The 19,589-nt window shown below is 37.7% G+C and overlaps 3 protein-coding genes across 3 annotated transcripts in view; 2 read left to right on the top strand and 1 right to left on the bottom strand.

Moving 5' to 3' along the window:
• LOC309480179 (uncharacterized protein) overlaps window positions 1-19,589 on the top strand; it is a 222,050-nt gene that overhangs the window by 57,120 nt on the left and 145,341 nt on the right. The gene's annotated exons all lie outside the window — the stretch shown is intronic.
• The window catches only part of LOC309480009 (uncharacterized protein), a 135,304-nt gene that overhangs the window by 104,033 nt on the left and 11,682 nt on the right, over window positions 1-19,589 (bottom strand). The window contains exon 4 of the mRNA XM_082144362.1: window positions 19,304-19,476. The gene's annotated coding sequence lies outside the window, so the exon portion shown is untranslated. Of the gene's footprint in view, window positions 19,477-19,589 lie in introns of the transcript that reaches the window.
• On the top strand, window positions 3,706-8,699 carry LOC309480424 (uncharacterized protein). Its single transcript, XM_082144868.1, has 9 exons — window positions 3,706-3,877; window positions 4,368-4,531; window positions 5,532-5,666; window positions 5,803-5,833; window positions 7,806-7,832; window positions 7,915-7,947; window positions 8,037-8,118; window positions 8,382-8,435; window positions 8,545-8,699. Exons 2-9 carry the CDS (start codon window positions 4,409-4,411, stop codon window positions 8,657-8,659), a joined length of 600 nt encoding a protein of 199 aa, XP_082000994.1. The 5' UTR covers window positions 3,706-3,877; window positions 4,368-4,408; the 3' UTR covers window positions 8,660-8,699.

The following is a 19,589-nucleotide window of genomic DNA, read 5'->3' as shown; positions in this document are numbered from 1 at the left end:
AGCCGTTTGTTGTAGTCCTTAAAAAACGATTTCTTTAAAAGCAAATATCTCCCTTTGCTTTGAACTTTGAGCGTCTAACTAAAGTTAGAAAAGCCAAATCATAATCAACCACCCCTTTAACATTTCCACTGTGTCAGTGTTCGTTTCCAGCATTGTTTAAATGCTTATTCCAATAAAACCTTTGTCATGCAATAGTAATACTGCACATCACTGTGACGTGTGGAGAGACTGACGGCGGGTTTGAATACAGACTTCATGCAGATTTACTGAATCTGAACAGTAATCTTGACTGTGAGGTGAGGTGACACTCTCTACAGAAATATTCACTCAGAAACATTTCGATCAGGATGTGCGACTGTCTGCAGATCCACCGAATCCACACAGACCGATGGATCCTGTGACTGCAGTCTCATGATCTTCTTGTCACGTCTCACTGCGTGGATGAACTTCATTATGAGATTCAGTGTCATTCTAAAGGAGTCAGTCAACTCTTTCTCAACATTTATACATTTTCAGATTTAAGCACAGAAATGATCATGTTCTTTGATTTTGATTTCATTTCAGATTATACATGAGGTGAGTTCATATATTCAGAGGTGAGAGAGACACTTCAATTCTCTTCATGATTTTATGGCTCATATCATTCTAAACATGAATTTCTTTCCTCTGTCAAACACAAAAGCAGATTTTTTTGAAGATAACCTTCTTTTGGTCCATGAAAGTAAAGTAATATAGGTTTGGACAGACATGAAGGAGAGTAAATGATGACCGAGTTTCACTTCTGATACACTTCAAATACATTCATTTCAAGAATCTGCCTTGACATTTTTACAGACTTTCTTTAAATGAGACACACACATCTGTTGATTTGAAAATTGTTGGTCATGATGATTCTGAAGAGTGATTTATTTTTGACTCATCTGATAAACCTGGTGAAAAGGCTCTTTGAACACACCAGACCATTCAACCGCTATTTGCACAAGCATCCGTTCAGGTTATGAAACTTGTCTCTGCCATTGTGCATGCAAACACCGTTTACCACAAGATATGTGAATCAACCCATGGTTTAGATTTCCTCGACCCAAAAACACAATACCCAGAAAAACCACAATAACAGTGTGAAACCTAGAGACACACATGAGTCAAGGTTTGTTTTATAACTAGAAGTAACCAGGCCGGTTATTTCTCCTTCTGAGACTTTAAGAACCGCAGGGTTACTGTTATGGCCCAAACCCACGCCGTACGTAACAGAAAGAAACAAATATAGCTCGCTGATCTTGCTGTTGAACTCACACAAACTCTTTCTATCCCTCTCGAACAACTAGAATCACTTCTTATTAGATTAACACTGTTGAACATCATCACATTAACTATTGTCTTCCAGCATTTATAATGACATCTATAGAACTTCAATCAGTTTGGTGTTGCCAGTGGGGGACTAGTTCACCACAGATGTCCAGTTAGAGCCATAACCCGTGTTTCATTGATGTCACCCACGATGGAGAGACTGGAGTAATCGCCGATACGGCATCAGGAAATGAGGGTTACAAGACATGAAGAAGCTCTTTGAGACATGCTTTATTTTCTCCTCATTAATTCCATACAGCTTCAATAAAGGTTCAGCACACAAGTGCAAATGAGTACATTGGTGTTTTCACGGTTATGTGGTCTAAAACAAAGCATACAATAAATTATCATTATGACATAACAGACACACAATTCAATAACTAAATAGACTCAAACAATGAGATGTAGCAGAAACACTTTCATGAACAATAAGAATACATGAACACAAATCAATCCCTACTTCTATGCAAACATAATATATTCACTTCATCAAGCAGTTAACATGAGCTGAAGTACATAACTCAACTGACTTGGTTAGATCATATTATATACGCACACATCAAATGTGAATAAAGCATCGAGTCCTTTCATCTAGTATTTTCAAATTCTAAATACATTTACAATGGGCCTTTTAAACAACTGCAGTGTATTGACCTTTAAGAAGGTTTATGATGGTGTTTCCATGAAAAGAGAGAAATGGCACGAATCTGCCCTGATGCAGCTGAAAGTATTTCATCTTTTGTGGTTGAAGTAAAATATTAAGATATATTGATATTTAAAAGTTAGTGTGTTTTTTTTCAGACACTTTTTTTTAAAACACTTCTTTTTCTCAGATGTTTTTGAGAATGTATATAGTTTGTACAGTATAAACACCATTACGCCTATTGAGAGACCCGTAATGATAGGAATGACTGTGTGTGTGAGTGTACATGCATTGGTTTTGGGTGTTAGATGAGTGGTGTGCTTGAGGAAAGTTTCTATACCTACATGTTTACTGCATCAGCTGCTTCCTTTTGTCTGATTTCACCCACCACAGTCACTCATGTGAAGCGCTTCAAATACACATCCGCACACATTCTGGAGGAGTTTATCGATCTTCATCTTAACCACGGATCAACTTCAGGTGAGAAATACTTTTCATTACAGTTTTTATTATAAACATCTTACAGGGAAAGGCTTCTATGAGCGAAAACAATGTGACTGAATTAAATTAGTGAGTCTTTGACTGATGCTTGTTGTTGAACTCTAGACTTTTTGTTTTTGAATGTTTGTCTAAATAAGCTACTAAATCTGTTTGCCTAAGAAACAGACCTGAATTAATGTTGTTATTTGAACTCTAGGCTCCAAAAACTAAATAAAAAAAACTAAATTTTGTATATGAGACACGTTTAAGAAATCTTTGGATTACATTGTAAAAGTTCAAAATATTATGCTGTGCAAGAACAGTGCTGCTATAATTAATAAAGTAAACCTAAATTGGGAAATTAGGTTCTCAAGTAAATTGGGATCTATATGAGTTCAGTGATTCAGGTCAAATGATTGTGAAATAATGATTATGTTAAAACACAACCAACACCATCAGATCACCTTTTCTCGTTGTTCATCTGGCTGTTATAACTCAAGTACAGCAGCCAAACAAAATCTAAAGTCAATGATTTAAGGGTCAAGAGCCCAACTAAAGCAAACACCGATCACCATAATGGTGACTTAAAATGATGTTTTTCTCCTTCAGTGATTCTGCTTGTTAACATCAGGTGTCTTCAATGTTGGCAATAAAAAAAAAATTGTTGTACATTTTACTCATTTTAAATGGTTACCTTTTAAGGAATTAATTTGATTAATCATTACTCAATTCTAATTTGTTCAGTTTAATTAATAATATTGTTTGTAACAATTTTATTGAGTAGATATAGCGTATTCATTTTTACAGTGTATACATTTCAGCAAAGTTAATAAAATGATAGTTAAGACAAAGAGTTTAAAAACAATCAATAAATTAAACAAACAGGCAAGAGAAAAACAAATATGGTAATTTGCACAACTGATATTTCCTAAATTAGTTCAAATGAGCATTTCCCAGCGTGTACACACACCTAGAGGTTAGGCCCACACTTCTAACTACAGGAAATATAACATACATGATACAAAATACAATAAGGACACATTTCGAGGGACGGAGAAGCAACGCTGGCTCTCCATCACAGTATTTCATATTTTGTGATTGAAGTAAAATATTAAGATATATTGATATTTAAAAGTTAGTGTATTTTTTTCAGACACTTAAAAAAAAAAAAAATGGGTTAGGGGTGTTATGAGTGGCGTGCTGGAGGAAGTTTCTCTGCGGTTCTATCTACCTACATGTTTATTACATCAGCCGCTTCCTTTTGTCTTATTTCACCCACCACAGACTGTCAATGACGCTCATGTGAAGCTAAATCAAATCCATGCAGCTTTCTGAATGAGTTTAGTTTAGCACAAGCTCGCTCCCATCATTCAGGCTTCATTCATCTTAACCAAGGACACTCTTCAGGTAAAAAATTATTTTCAATACAGTTTTTATGATTAGTAAATTATAAACATCTTACAGGGAAAGGCTTCAAATGTAAAGTATTTGCGAAAACAATGTGACTGAATTAAATTGGTGAGTCTTTGACTGATGCTTGTTGTTGCACTCTGATCAAATCTAGACTTTTTGTTTTTGAATGTTTGTCTAAATAAGCTACTAAATCTGTTTGCCTAAGAAACAGACCTGAATTAATGTTGTTATTTGAAAGACATGAAGAAATTGCAGAAGATGAGGTTCTGCTTTCTATCACAGATCAGTAACACCTCATCCACAATTCTTTTAAACCCATTTCAGTTTCACTTTATTTCGATAGTCCACTTTAGACCTTCTACTAACTATAAGTGATTTTTCTGAACTGGGATTGCCTCATTTATGTGCTGCGTCTGAAAACTGATTCTGTTATTTCTTCTTTAATACTGTGATATTACACTTGACACTTGTGTTGGTTTTGAAGATTAAAACCACAAAGTTTCCTGTTTCCCTCAGCACTGAATCATGAATAACATCACACTGACATGTGGAGACATCCACAGCTCTCTGGGGTTTCTGTATGTTGTTTCCGTTGCTGTCGTCAATCAAACACTCAATGCAGACTGTGAGCAGAGCTGGTTCTCAGAGGTGACTCACACACACACACACACACACACACACACACACACACACACACACACACACACACACACACACACACACACACACACACACACACACACACACACACACACACTAACTGTGAGCAGAGCTGGTTCTCAGAGGTGACTCACACACACACACACACACTCACACACACACACACACACACACACACACACACACACACACACACACACACACACACACACACACACACACACACACACACACACACACACTAACTGTGAGCAGAGCTGGTTCTCAGAGGTGACTCACACACACACACACACACTCACACACACACACACACACACACACACACACACACACACACACACACACACACACACACACACACACACACACACACACACACACACACACACACACACACACACACACACACACACACACACACTAACTGTGAGCAGAGATGGTATTCAGAGTTAAGTGTTTGTTTCTGTCCTCTAACTACACCATTACATTTGTGCTTTTCTGGGAGGAGCACCTGTCCTTTGTCCATGAAAAATGATCTTACTCGCGCTGAGTGACAGATCCGATGCATGCGCACAAAGACGGCTCAGACAGCGTGCGATTCTGATACACTGTAAGGCTTTACCAGGCTTTTTACAGTAAAATATTGGCAACACTGTTGATTGTACAGTTATTTACTGTATTCTACAGTATGTTACTGTAAAAATGCACTAAATTAAAACTCGAGTTAACTAATTTCACTTGCAGAAACCGACTGACTTAAATTGACCAACTGTCATTTAAATGTATTACCTAAAATGTATAATGCATTAATAATGTGAGCAAAGTATTACTGTGAACTTATTTCATTTGAGACCACTCAGTTACTAACCTGCTTGCATCGCTTGCTGCTTTAACATTCCTGCAAATAAACATCTGTCAGTGAATGTTACCTCAGTTTTGTCATTTTCTGTTACTGACAGTTTGATTGTCTTGTGTTTGATTTGATCAGAATGGACTTAAGATCGCAGATCCATCAACTCCTGAAACACTGATGGATCCTGTTATTTCAGTCTCATCGGATCGTCTCGTCACGTCTCGCTGTGTGAATCTGAATCATGAGATCGTCTGCGATTCTGCCAAATCTGTAAAACTCAACACATTTATATTCTCATAACACACAGAACTGATGATTATTTTCTTACTCGTACAGATGCATCAGAAGCATTAATCCTTCATGAACATTATAAATGATGATTTAATGATTATTTATTTTATTTCAGCTTCATTATAGTCATGTGAGCATGTTCAGAGGTGAGAGAAACATTTCAACTATCAGCATGAACAGAGAATATTAAGAGATTCAGATCAAACTGTGTTGAACCGAATCTTCTGTGCTTTAAGTTAAATTAGCATTGCTCTGTGTTTATATGGAAACCACCAGATCAGTGTTAAAGGGATACTCCACCGTTTTTTCATATTAAACTATGTTATTCCCTTAACTAAGACGAGTTGATACATACCTCTCTCATCTCAGTGCGTGCACTTAATCGCTCTGGAGCGCGGTGACACTTTGATAGCACTATAGCTTAGCCCAGTATGTTCAATGGTATCTAACAGCAATGAATTTAGAAGTGACCAAACACCTCCACGTTTTCCCTATTTAAAAACAGTTACACAAGTAGTTATACGACCAAGTATGGTGACACAAAATAAAACGTGGCGCTTTTCTAAGCAGGTTAAAAAGAATAACTATAATGTAATGCGGAATAGCACTTTTGGGAGTAGTTCGACTTGGCGCAGTAAAAAGTCATGTTTGTTCTACTTCTAATGACAGAAGTGAGAGGAAGAGGATCAGGCGTGACTGGAATTGTTATTAAAAATAACAAATATAAAGTCACTTTGGATAAAAGCAAGCCCTAAAAATACAATGCATTAAAATGCAAGCATGGTTAATGCAATGCATATTTTTTTCAAGTAGTGCAATTCAACAGGCCTTTTTGTTTCAAAAACATTTGGCATTATTTTACTTCCATATCAGTTATTCAGCTTGTTATCATCAGCTGTCTTCAATAACCAAACAATCAATTCAATTAACAACTCAATTAATCTCTTAATTATCTAATCAACTTACTGGTGGTAAAAACACAGAGCAGTGTTAAAGGATAGTTTACTCCAAAATGAAAATTAGCCCATGATTTACTCACCGAATACAATCAGAGTTATTTCAAAAAAAATGTCCTGGCTCTTCCAAGATGACAATGGCAGTGAATGGTAACAGTTTGAAGCTCAAAAAAGTGCATTTGTCCATGATAAAAGTGCTCCACACGGCTCCGGGGGGTTAATAAAGGACTTCTGAAGTGAAGCGATGAGTTTGTGTAAGAAAAATATCCTTATTTAACAAGTTACAGAGTAAAATTCTAACTTCCAGCCAACAGTCATACGTCTACTTTCGCCTAAAGTGTAGTTATGGTGAGATGAAGCCTCATGTAACATTGCTTTTCAGTCAAGTGTTCACAAAAGGTTTCATTTCTCGAGGTTTAATTTACTCACAATACCACCTGGTGGTCAGAGAGTGTAAAACAAGCAGATACATTACAGATGACCTGATGTGAGCTGTGATACACAGTATTTTGCGCCAATTAAGGCTTAGAAATAACGGTGAAGAAAAAAAATCTATTTCCACATAGACTATTCTATTTATATGAATATAATGTGTATTTTCTGGTGGTATATAATGGCTGTATAACGTAACTGTGAAATAAATGTATTTGGCTTGAAATCAAATGTATAAATCAATTGTTGATTCGCTGAAAGTACCCTATCACTACTAAAGCGCAACTCGTGATGTCGGAAGTAGCGTAGCATCAATATCAGCTGTCAATATCAAATGTTGCATTAATCGCATAAGCTGCGCTTTAGACTTAAGTCGTTTGGCCAGAAGCTAGAATTTTACTTTGTAACGTGTTAAATATGAATATTATTCTTACACAAACTCATGGCTTTGCTTTTATTAACCTCCCGGAGCCATGTATAGCACCTTTATCATGGATAGATGCACTTTTATGAGCTTCAAACTGATGGTTGCCATTCACTGCTATTATAAAGCTTGGAAGAGCCAGGACATTTATTAATATAACTCTGATTTGATTCGTCTGAAAGAAGAATGTCATATACACCTAGGATGGTATCAGAGTGAGTAAATCATGGGGTAATTTTCATTTTAAAGTGAACTACTCCTTTAATTTACCTCTGTAATTCTGATGACTGTCAATGTGCTTTTCAGTGAGGAATGAAACTGCAGCGACTCCAGGTGAGTTTCAGCTGATAAACGTGTGTCTGATATTTTTTTCTGTCATATTGTCTGATATTTGTGATCGTTGTGTGTTTTAAAGATGTTATGAATGAAGTGACTCTCCAGCCCTCAGGTAAAACATCAAGAGCTTTAAATCCAAAGTATAATATTGATTTATCATTCTTACACATCAGCTGATTTGATATTTCATCACTTGAATAGATCAGTTTTTGTGGCTGTTTGCTCTCTTCATCGTCATCTTCATCATCTTCATCTGTTTTATGCTGCGTAAAAGGAACTTCAAGTGAGTCCAGAAGCTTTAATTGTGTCAGAAAGAGTCATGAAAACTTAAACTAAAATATTGTAATTCATGTGTCAGTAATGAACACAATATGCTTGTTTATTGACACAAATTGCCCTCATCTGTAAATACACACTTTATAATTATACAGCACAATCTTTACTTCACTTTGAAAACATCTGGTCTAAACTATAAAATCGTTCTGAATACATGGTAATACTAACATGAATATAATAATACATGAATAAGTGTCATTCTGTGTTCAGATGTTTTCCAAAGGCAGCACCGTCTGTCTGTCAGCGCAATGATTCAGAAAACAGGTGAGTGAATCAAACTGAGACTGAATCACATTTAAGTGTTGATGTTTTAATGTACAGATGAGGCAGACCTTTATGAATATTAATGTTTAAATGAATTTAATTCTCACAGGGATCTTGAATCTGGTGACCAAATAAATGTCAGATCTGATGCTCCCGATTCACTGAATCTGAATCTGATCAGTTCAGCGGCTCAGTGTCCAGAGGATGATCATGAATCAACATGATTCTCAGGTCATTTTGATATTGACTCAAACTCAGGGCTGAAGTGTCTCTGTCGTCTACATCTGTCACAGTATAAATCACAAACTCAGGCATTTTCAGTCCTAAACTCACTTTTCTGCACTCAATAGTGAACAACTGATGCCAGGTTCTTCATTATTGGTGTTTGAAATCTCAGTACGTTATTTTTAAAAAATATTTTTTTTTATATCAAACACAACTCTGTTTGACATAAGTTTCACATTTTTTTAAATAAGTAAATTCTTATTTTATGAAAAGCTATGCAGTTTTACTTGTTTTTCTACCTGCGAAAACTGTGCTGTTATTGAATTGAACTGAATCAAACTGATTTGATAATGACTCTTTTAGAGCTGCTTTACTCAATCTGTGTTCATTTAGACCTAGAACAGAACTAGAGAGGTAAATGATTAGTTAAATCTGTATTAATTAATTAATTAATTAAAAGAAATTTCATGTTCTGGCTCTGCCTATTTTAGTGTTTAGTTTAGTGTTCTCGACCCAGACCTAAAGTGCTTTGTGTACTTTGCCACTGCTATGCTGTAATAAACGTAATTTTTGAGATCTTCAACATCCACGTCATGTTTTCTTCCAGAGCTTTGTCTTGTCTTTGCAGCAGAATATGTAAACGCATTCATCCTGCTTCTGAGTGGTCCCCGACCACACGCTACTGGACTTTCGGTGCTACCCCGTCACACTCTGCGATATATACACTCACCTAAAGGATTATTAGGAACACCATACTAATACTGTGTTTGACCCCCTTTCGCCTTCAGAACTGCCTTAATTCTACGTGGCATTGATTCAACAAGGTGCTGAAAGCATTCTTTAGAAATGTTGGCCCATATTGATAGGATAGCATCTTGCAGTTAATGGAGATTTGTGGGATGCACATCCAGGGCACGAAGCTCCCGTTCCACCACATCCCAAAGATGCTCTATTGGGTTGAGATCTGGTGACTGTGGGGGCCATTTTAGTACAGTGAACTCATTGTCATGTTCAAGAAACCAATTTGAAATGATTCGAGCTTTGTGACATGGTGCATTATCCTGCTGGAAGTAGCCATCAGAGGATGGGTACATGGTGGTCATAAAGGGATGGACATGGTCAGAAACAATGCTCAGGTAGGCCGTGGCATTTAAACGATGCCCAATTGGCTATAAGGGGTCTAAAGTGTGCCAAGAAAACATCCCCCACACCATTACACCACCACCACCAGCCTGCAGAGTGGTAACAAGGCATGATGGATCCATGTTCTCATTCTGTTTACGCCAAATTCTGACTCTACCATCTGAATGTCTCAACAGAAATCGAGACTCATCAGACCAGGCAACATTTTTCCAGTCTTCAACTGTCCAATTTTGGTGAGCTCGTGCAAATTGTAGCCTCTTTTTCCTATTTGTAGTGGAGATGAGTGGTACCCGGTGGGGTCTTCTGCTGTTGTAGCCCATCCGCCTCAAGGTTGTGCGTGTTGTGGCTTCACAAATGCTTTGCTGCATACCTTGGTTGTAACAAGTGGTTATTTCAGTCAAAGTTGCTCTTCTATCAGCTTGAATCAGTCAGCCCATTCTCCTCTGACCTCTAGCATCAACAAGGCATTTTCGCCCACAGGACTGCCGCATACTGGATGTTTTTCCCTTTTCACACCATTCTTTGTAAACCCTAGAAATGGTTGTGCGTGAAAATCCCAGTAACTGAGCAGATTGTGAAATACTCAGACCGGCCCGTCTGACACCAACAACCATGCCACGCTCAAAATTGCTTAAATCACCTTTCTTTCCCATTCTGACAATCAGTTTGGAGTTCAGGAGATTGTCTTGACCAGGACCACACCCCTAAATGCATTGAAGCAACTGCCATGTGATTGGTTGATTAGATAATTGCATTAATGAGAAATTGAACAGGTGTTCCTAATAATCCTTTAGGTGAGTGTAATATATATAACCACTCTGAAAAATAAAATCCAGTCTTTATCAGGAAATACCAGGCAGGGGTCTTCTCCTGGTATAAATTTGCCGGCGCCGTCAGTGGTGTAGAGTGTAACAACTCGAGACGGTTTATGAAATATGTAACCGAATACACGGTTACTATTCATCAGAATTTCACCTCTCGCCCAGTCCATATTTTCATGAAGAAACTTTGTCAAACTGACGTTCATGCGGTTTTCTCTGAGCCGTAGTCAGACTTTCCACCATCTCTCCATCCCACTCGCTCTCTGGGGTAAGGTCAAAGGATCACCATCAATCATTCTGATACATGGTGGAGCATAATCACTACAACTGAACATTGGTAAGTAAAGGCAAATAATAATACGATTGCTCTATCCATAGACTGGTGTCCGAGTCTAAGCCTCGTTCCAGGTGATTGTGAAAGGCTTTTCAATGGGGTGAGATTGTGATGTTGCATCAAACTGCAACTCCTGAACCTGAGGGAGAGGAAGAGATGCAGGTTATCAGACAAAATCTCAGTCGCTGAAATTGAGAGAGGCTTGGAGTCACTCCACCTTTGTCATTCCACCTATGTGATGGACTGTTGATGTGTTGTTTTGGATGTTATGATCAGTGATGGATAAAACAATAATGAGTTTTGGATGTTAAACAGTGTGATACATGGATTTTACTTGGACCTAAAGCATATTTTGTCTGTAATTCATGGCTTTCAATAGAAATTAGTGGAATTTTGCCATAAATCTTTAAAGGCCGTTTTCTCAAAATTATTTTTCTCACACTCCTAGTGTCGATTTTCCACTTCCGTAGCACCTACATACACCAAACTTTGCAGTCGTATTCCTAACTATATTGTGAAGGTTTGTCCAGAGGGATTTGTTGATATATCATTCTTGGCCTGATTCGTATGACATTTTATGCCTAAAAGTAGGGTGGAAATCAATTTAAGGCTATTGGCAGTATTTTCTGATTTACAGGGTAACAAAAGGAGATATTCATAATCCCCTCTGGTAATTACATATATCCTGATTAGCATATTTAAATATAATATTACAGGAAACTTGCTATACATATTTTTTTTTCTCCTATTCATGAATGAATGAATGAATGAGGCATTTATATAGCGCTTTCACATGTACTACTGTACACCCAAAGTGCTTCACAGTCATATCAGGGAATCCCTACTCTTTACGAGAAGTGCCATGGGATTTTTAACGGCCTCAGAGATTCAGGACTTCGGTTTTACATCTCATCTGAAGGACGGTGCTCTTTGACAGTATAGCGTTAGGACCCACACAGACCACAGGATGAGCGCCCCCTGCTGGCCTCACTAACACCTCTACCATAGAGCCCGAAGCCATTTGTTTTGAGAATAATGGCTGGCTGATGAAGTTATTGGCTGGCTAGCCAGCTCAGCCAAAACCTAAATGGCTGCTGCAGCCGCCAAACTTTTCATAGCTGCAAATGGCTGAAGCTGCCACTTCATGTCTACAGATGTCTATGTTATACTGATTTACTAGATCTCAATATTTCCAAGCAATGCATGGCTTACACTATATTTCTACAAAATGCAATACAATGTAATAAAGAAAACACCAGATTTTACTTTCACAACATATGTACATATTTATTTTGTAGTCTGTATGCTACTAAACATTTTCAAATAGCGACGGCAGAGAACGCGGAGAAGTATGTTGATTAAGAACGCAAACTTTTGCTGAATTTAGGAGAAATCTACAGACGCGAACAGACAAAGTGTAGTAAAATAAAGACCTAAATGTGTATTTCAGACTTTTTTTCACCACAAGTCTGAAAGAAGACATGTTATTGAAGACAAATATCCAAAAATCTCAAAATTGACCAGTAAAAAAAAAAAACGATGTTTTTGCCTGCCGTGTCTCGCCTTAATATAAACACACACTGTTATCAGTATTATTTTGGACAAAGTTTTGCACATTTCACTTCAATGTACACTGAAGCATGCGTCGTGAATTAGCAATGTGGAAACGGTGGTTTGTTACTGCAGTAATATCACGTTCAGTGCTATAAATCTCTCCGTTCCAGAATATTTGGTTCATAACATCAATCTTTGATTCAGGTGTTTGTGCAACCGTGCCCTGAAGATTTAACAAAAGTCTGGGTAGGCCTAAGTAAAAAAAAAAAGTAAGTAGGAATTAGGAAAGTATGTGAGAAGTGAGATCAAAATTACCTTGCTTGCTTCTTTCCGCCATTTCACCTCAGTGTGAGAAAAAAATGCATCGCTTCTTCTGTACGGAAAACGAGCAATTTTAATTGGTCGTCAATTCACTGAGTCTGTGTATCGTAGCAACGAGCACAAGACTGTGCTGTTATGAATCCAGTGGGAAAATAGATCTTGTGTATTGTTTATATATTTCGTGTGTGTATGTCTCTATGTGATAGAATTATTATTTGATGCAAATAATTCTAGCCGGTTCAGCCAAACTTTATCAGATGGCGGCTCAATTTGGCTTACGAAATTATTGGCTGGCGGCGGCTGAAATTCTAAATGGCGCAAATGGCGGCGCCTGGCGGCGGCTTCGGGGTCTACTCTGCCAGCAGAAACCTGGTTTTCTCAGGAGTCTCATATCCAGGTACTAACCAGGCTCAGCCCTGCTTAGCTTCAGTGGGAGACCAGTCTTGGCCTACAGGGTGATATGGCTGCTGGCAATTCATGCGAGTAATCTACAGTGTTGGGCAGTAGCGTCGCTACAAGTAGTGACGTTACTAGCTTAACTACATTTCTCAATAGCGTGGTGGTAGCGTCGCTGTTTTCTGAATCAAATAGCTTTTCAGTAGCGAAGCTCTTTTGTTGATCAAGTAGTGCGGTAGCGTCCACACAAGCGGAAGCTACATTTTCTGAAGCACAAGCTCAACTCGGGCGCCGCATCATTAACATTGCGCAACATCAGCATCACACGTGCACACGGAACGCACATGTAGGAAACCTTGTGAATTACAGCCGATTGAGACCGCAAGCGCGGGCAGCGCGAGTTGTAGGCTACGAGGCAAAATGAGCAAAAGCACACCGGAAATCCTGCTCTCTCACTCCTGCATGGACAAACACACGCGCGAATGAAGAGATAGGCGTATCACGATTAAAAGCGCCAGTTTCAACAAGAGTTCGATAATTACACGGATACACGTCATGAAGTATTTATCAACAACGTTTTAACACGATGTTCACTGTGATAAAGAGGCCGTAAATAGGACATATGTTTAAGTATGAGAGAGTGAAAGATACTGTGCTTCTGCTTTCACAGTGAGACTAAGCACGAATGCTTAAAGGGGAAGACGAAGAGAAAGCACTTCCTAACGGCAAGCTTGAGCTCCGCGTCAGCCTCGCGTCAGCTTCGTCATATAACGGAGCAAGTCTTTACAAAGACTATACATTATTTTTTAGAAGTTGGTCATTTATAAACTTGATAGCCCTAGTGAAAAAAAGTATACTTTATTGTATTTGAAATATATTCTGTTTTTCAATAATTCATTGCAAATATACTAACAATAATTGTAGGTGAGAGCCGGGACAGTTGAAACACTTTTCAGATTAAAGTTGTTTTCTAAGATAAGGTTACAGATAGATTTTTTATTTTTTGTGATCAACAACTCACATATGTGTTCTCTTAGTATCATGTGTTATTCGGTACAAATATAGAATGGTTTAAGTCAAATTTGACTTTGAACGGTAGTTGTGCTTTGTTTCAACACGGGGTGGGACGGATGAAACATAACAGTTTAAACGGCAACTATTCATCTAATGCTTATTTTTGTGAACAATATCTGACAAGTAACTTATGTACATGTTACAAACATATTTTGTAATTTATTTTAATTTAAAGGTTCATATCAACCATTTTTGTTATGTCGCCCAATAAACAATAGGCGATAAGCCTATGCACATTTTGTAATCTTTATAATGGGCTATTTTGACATAGACAGACAAATCCGTTTACAATAAATTGTCTTACATTGCTTCCTTGAGTCAAATTGAGTGTTTGCTAGTTGAATAGCCTGTTATTATGAAGAAAACAAGGTCAACCAGAAGACGATAAATTCAATTTATTGAAGATTGGACAATTGGTGATTATAAAAGGGATAACATGTGTTGCGTAATTGAAAATGAATTTGCTTTAAAAGAAAAGTCTAGAAACAGTATATGAATCTATGAGCAGTACAGCCTAGGCTATGACCAGGTTTAACGGGCAGGACGCGCTGTCGGGAAAGTTTAAACACTTGTTTCAACCGTCCCGACAGTTAAACGTCTTTTGCCTTTAAACTAAAAAACTCTGATAATGCACACTTAAGGGGTGTGTTGCAGTACTAATACACCTGCCGTATTATCATTACAATGGCACATGAAACAATAAATACAACTTGTCAGTCCAAAAAAAGTACAGCACGAAAGAATTCACTTACAAAAACAGCTTTGCGGCTTTAACTCCAAACCGGCATAACGTAAAGAAGAAATATTTTGCGGGTATGGTAGGCATTGCGTGCTGTACGTGCTAATGAAGACCAATATTATACTTGTGAGCGGCACATATGAGGTGTTTCTGGGTGTTTCTCCCTTATTTCTGCCTCAAGGTCTTGATTGTGGCATTTATTTGAGGGTTAGAATCCATTATTCTTGTAATTCTTGTCTTTTATGAATTAAATAAAGAACTCTGTCTTGTAGGATATTCTGTCCAAACACACCGCGTCATCTACGTCGGGTAACCTGTAAGTACGCAAAAACTGTTTCCATTGCAATTTTGCGAAATATTTCTTTTTTGAATTGCCTGTAAAAACTGTGTTACGTGTTTCCATTGGGCGTATTTTCAATTCGCAATTTCAATTTGCGCAATTTGAAGGGTAATGGAATCGCGGGTAATCTCAATTTCGTGAATGATTCACAAAACAATAATTTAGCAGATTAAAGACGGCTGACAATCTTCCTTCACCAGTTTTGTCGTCTGTGCAGCGGCTCTACTGGAAAATTTAATTTAATTTTCATTTTACATTTTTGACAAGAGATTTTAAACTAGAGACAAAATTATGAAGATGGTGGAGCTGAGGTTCGATCTCGCATGTTTGTAGCGTTGACCACACAGCTATCGTCTGAACTGCAATAACCAATCAGATCTCAGGTACCGCCCCAAATGCTGCAATAGCCAATCAGATCTCAGGTACCGCCCCAAATGCTGCAATAGCCAATCAGATCTCAGGTACCGCCCCAAATGCTGCAATAGCCAATCAGATCTCAGGTACCGCCCCAAATGCTGCAATAGCCAATCAGATCTCAGGTACCGCCCCAAAATGCTGCAATAACCAATCAGATCTCAGATACCGCCCCAAATGCTGCAATAGCCAATCAGATCTCAGGTACCGTGAGCAACATGCATGTACATGTTTGTATTTTTGAGAGAATAATGTTTATGCATGGTTATTGAAAAAACTAAAAACTAAAGTTTCTGAAATAAGGCCACAAAACACATACTAAATATGTGACAATAAGACTTTTGACTAATGGATGTCATTGCCTAGAGTTTTTTCTTCAAAATGATGTGAAAATCATCCTGCCCTTATCATTCACATAACACAATACATTGATTTAAATCTTGTAAAACACTTTTTGTTTGTAAAGACAATATGCGCAAGGGGCGTCAACCATTCAACAGCATCATGCATATGTAGTGGTTCACACCTCAGGAGACAATGGGGCCCGCATACTTAATGAGCCATTCATTCAGGTGTGTCACCTATAGCCACAAGAAAGAATGCAACAGCAATATATATATATATATATATATATATATATTCGACCAAATTGGTTCACAGTTGGTAGCATTTCAATTTTTTTTTTTTTTTTTTTTTTTTTTTTTTACAAATTTTGCTTGCAAATTGTATAATATCCAAGGAAAACATGTCTAGTAATTGTGCAGTTAATTCTCATACTGTATTTTCAGTTTTGGAATATGTATCCTCTCCCCAAATTTGTCAATAATAAAACACAATAAAAATTATTTAAAGAAAAGGCTTATATTTACCTTTTAAAACTTGTTTACATCTACCTTGTAAATATATTTTTTTATTAAAAAGGTTACAATTACAACAACAATTGAAGTGTAATCTTTCTTTGTAAAAACTAAAGTATACATTTTATCATACATATTTCAAAGTTAAGGATCCATTACTTCGAATATAGCCTACATTGACAAAACATACTATATTTAACATATTAGCAAAAATTGGCAAACAAAAGCTTATTTGAGGTGGCAGATATTTTACAGTAAAAATGTGTAATCTATCCAAAACTAATCAACAAAATGTTGTCTTTCATATGTCTGTAACATCGGTCTTTCGTTTTTATTATAAGGAATATAAATGTTAATTTGCAGTTTAATACGTTGCTTATACAAATACATTTTATTTCAACACATTCCAGTCTATTTTTACTCAGTATGGCTAAATAGTTTGCTAAAAGCAGATCATTCATTCACAGAACCGCAATTCCTACTAGACCGATCTAATTCCTACTAGAAACGCAATTCAAATTCAAAACGCAAGTCTTTTTGCGAGTTGTGGTAAACAGCGCATCGCTGCCGTTCATTCATTCACACAGAAGCACGATTTACTTGAGAATGAAAAAAAAACTTACTACTGTATTCCATCCGTTGCTCCTCGAAATACCAGCACTTCTGAGGTACGTTTTCCATTATTATTATTCCTCACAGCGCTGCGAGACAGTGTAGACAAGTACACTTATCTGAATAAACTTGTGTTTTCTCGAGCTGATATGTGGGCGTTCACAGTTTGTATGGGATCGTCTCAGTCATTTGCGTTTGAATAGCGCGCGCTCTCCGTGGGCGGGGCCGATTATAACGTAATGAGATGAGATGAGCTCGACTGGAATCGCTCTCTTTTAATACAGATTTCACAAGATGAGAATATTTGTTTTTTATATAAATTACTTCATTTAAAAGAAGAGAATTCAAGTTTCATGCCTGTGTGTCTGTATGCCTGTTTGACTGAGTATTCGCTCAGTTATTGTTCATTTTCGGACGCGTTTCAGAATGGACTTCACTGGCAGAGAGAAGGCAGAACTCGCTTCGTGTTTATTTTTCTTTATTTGGCCAAAAGCACAACACTTTGTTTTTATTGTGAGTATACACAAAAATAATACACATATAACAGAATCGATTGATGTATGAAACTCCTATGGAAAATCAAAGTCAACAGAGTATTTATGAGGTTTTTTTACACTGATTAAAAAAAAAGCGAACTGGTATCGCCGGCGATACCGTAGACCTCAGGGGGTTAACCCTGGTCGTTCCTTATGCAGGTTATAAAAGGTTATAATGCACCAGTTCAGTTAAAAGTAGAGGTTACTTGCGTTTCTGCGTTCTGTTTGAGGATTCCCTTTTGTCGGGTACAAGGGTGTTTTTCGGGGTCCGTTGGTTGATCTCCTCGTGCTTGGATAGAGTTCAGGGACATGGTGTGCTGGCGGATGGTTGAAGCGTCTTTGAAGTTGAAAGTGTGCGTTGCAGCCGTGAATCGTGGACCAAAACTTTGCAGCAAAACTTAACTTAAAACCGATACTTTCAATCGGAAATGAAGAAGAACACCAAGAAAGACAGAAAATGAGATACGGAAAGTAGTTAGATGACTGGAAATGAATCTAACCCATCTGATCTTAATTTGGGTTGGTCTGGTCGTCTGTTACATGGTTAGGCTATTATAACCATCGTCTGCTGTCTCTTTTAAATGGAATGATGATGCCGGACCCGATGGCAAGATTGATGATGATCATGAGACGTTCTGAACAAATCTTCCTCCTTCATTCGCGAGAAGCGGAGAGTTTGAATTAATCTTCTGGAAGAAGATTAGTCTGTGTTTGGTTCATACTCGCAGTCGTTACAGCTGCAATAACCAATCAGATATCAGGTATCGCCCCAAATGCTGCAATAGCCAATCAGATCTCAGGTACCGCCCCAAAATGCTGCAATAACCAATCAGATCTCAGGTACCGCCCCAAATGCTGCAATAGCCAATCAGATCTCAGGTATCGCCCCAAATGCTGCCAAAGCCAATGAGATCTCAGGTATCGGCCCAAATGCTGCAATTGCCAATCAGATCTCAGGTACCGCCCCAAATGCTGCAATAGCCAATCAGATCTCATGTACCGCCCCAAATGCTGCAATAGCCAATCAGATCTCAGGTACCGCCCCAAAATAGACAAATATCAAGACAAATATATATTAAAATCAGGGCTAACATCGTTTTCTTGATCGATCGTCGCTGTCACGAACGAGTACTCGAGTACTCCTGCCCAGTAATTTTATTGCTGCAAGAAAAAAAAACTAGAACATTATTATTGATTTCCCAAAACAATAACCAATCAGGAACCAAATACTAAAGTTAGGGGAACGTTCTGTGTTTGATGGGAAGCCCCAGAAGCAAACGTAACACTTGGTTTTCAGAACTGAAAATTATGAAATTATTCCTGATGCAAATAAAATTGGACAATAACAATAAGCTGTTGATAAAGTGATAATTAGTTTAATTAAAAGTGAAAATGAACAAAGACAGATCTCAAACAATGAACAAGTTAAAATTAACTTCAGATTCATGTCTCTGTTGAAAGTGTTATGGCCTCTTCTTCAGAATGAGGAGGCAGAAGCGATTTCAGAACGGAGGCTCTAGTGAAACTCTTCCCGCATTGCTCACGTCACAGTTTCTTTTCAGTGTGAACTCTCATGTGAATCTTCAGACTTTTCCACGTGAAACGTTTTTACACTGAGGGCAGGAGACAGATTTTTTGGCTTCTGTTATTCCTTTCTTGTTCACGTCCATCAGGTCTAAAATAAACATTAAATCAAGTGAGATTTCAAATGAGAGACAAATGTGAAATGAAAAGTGAAGCTCAAAGTCAATATCACTGATGAGTTCAATAGACATTTTAATCCCAACA

The sequence above is a fragment of the Leuciscus leuciscus genome, assembly GCF_965113295.1.
Source record: "Leuciscus leuciscus genome assembly, chromosome: 1".
Taxonomy (NCBI): Eukaryota; Metazoa; Chordata; class Actinopteri; order Cypriniformes; family Leuciscidae; genus Leuciscus; species Leuciscus leuciscus.
This window is presented reverse-complemented; position numbering and strand designations above follow the sequence as displayed.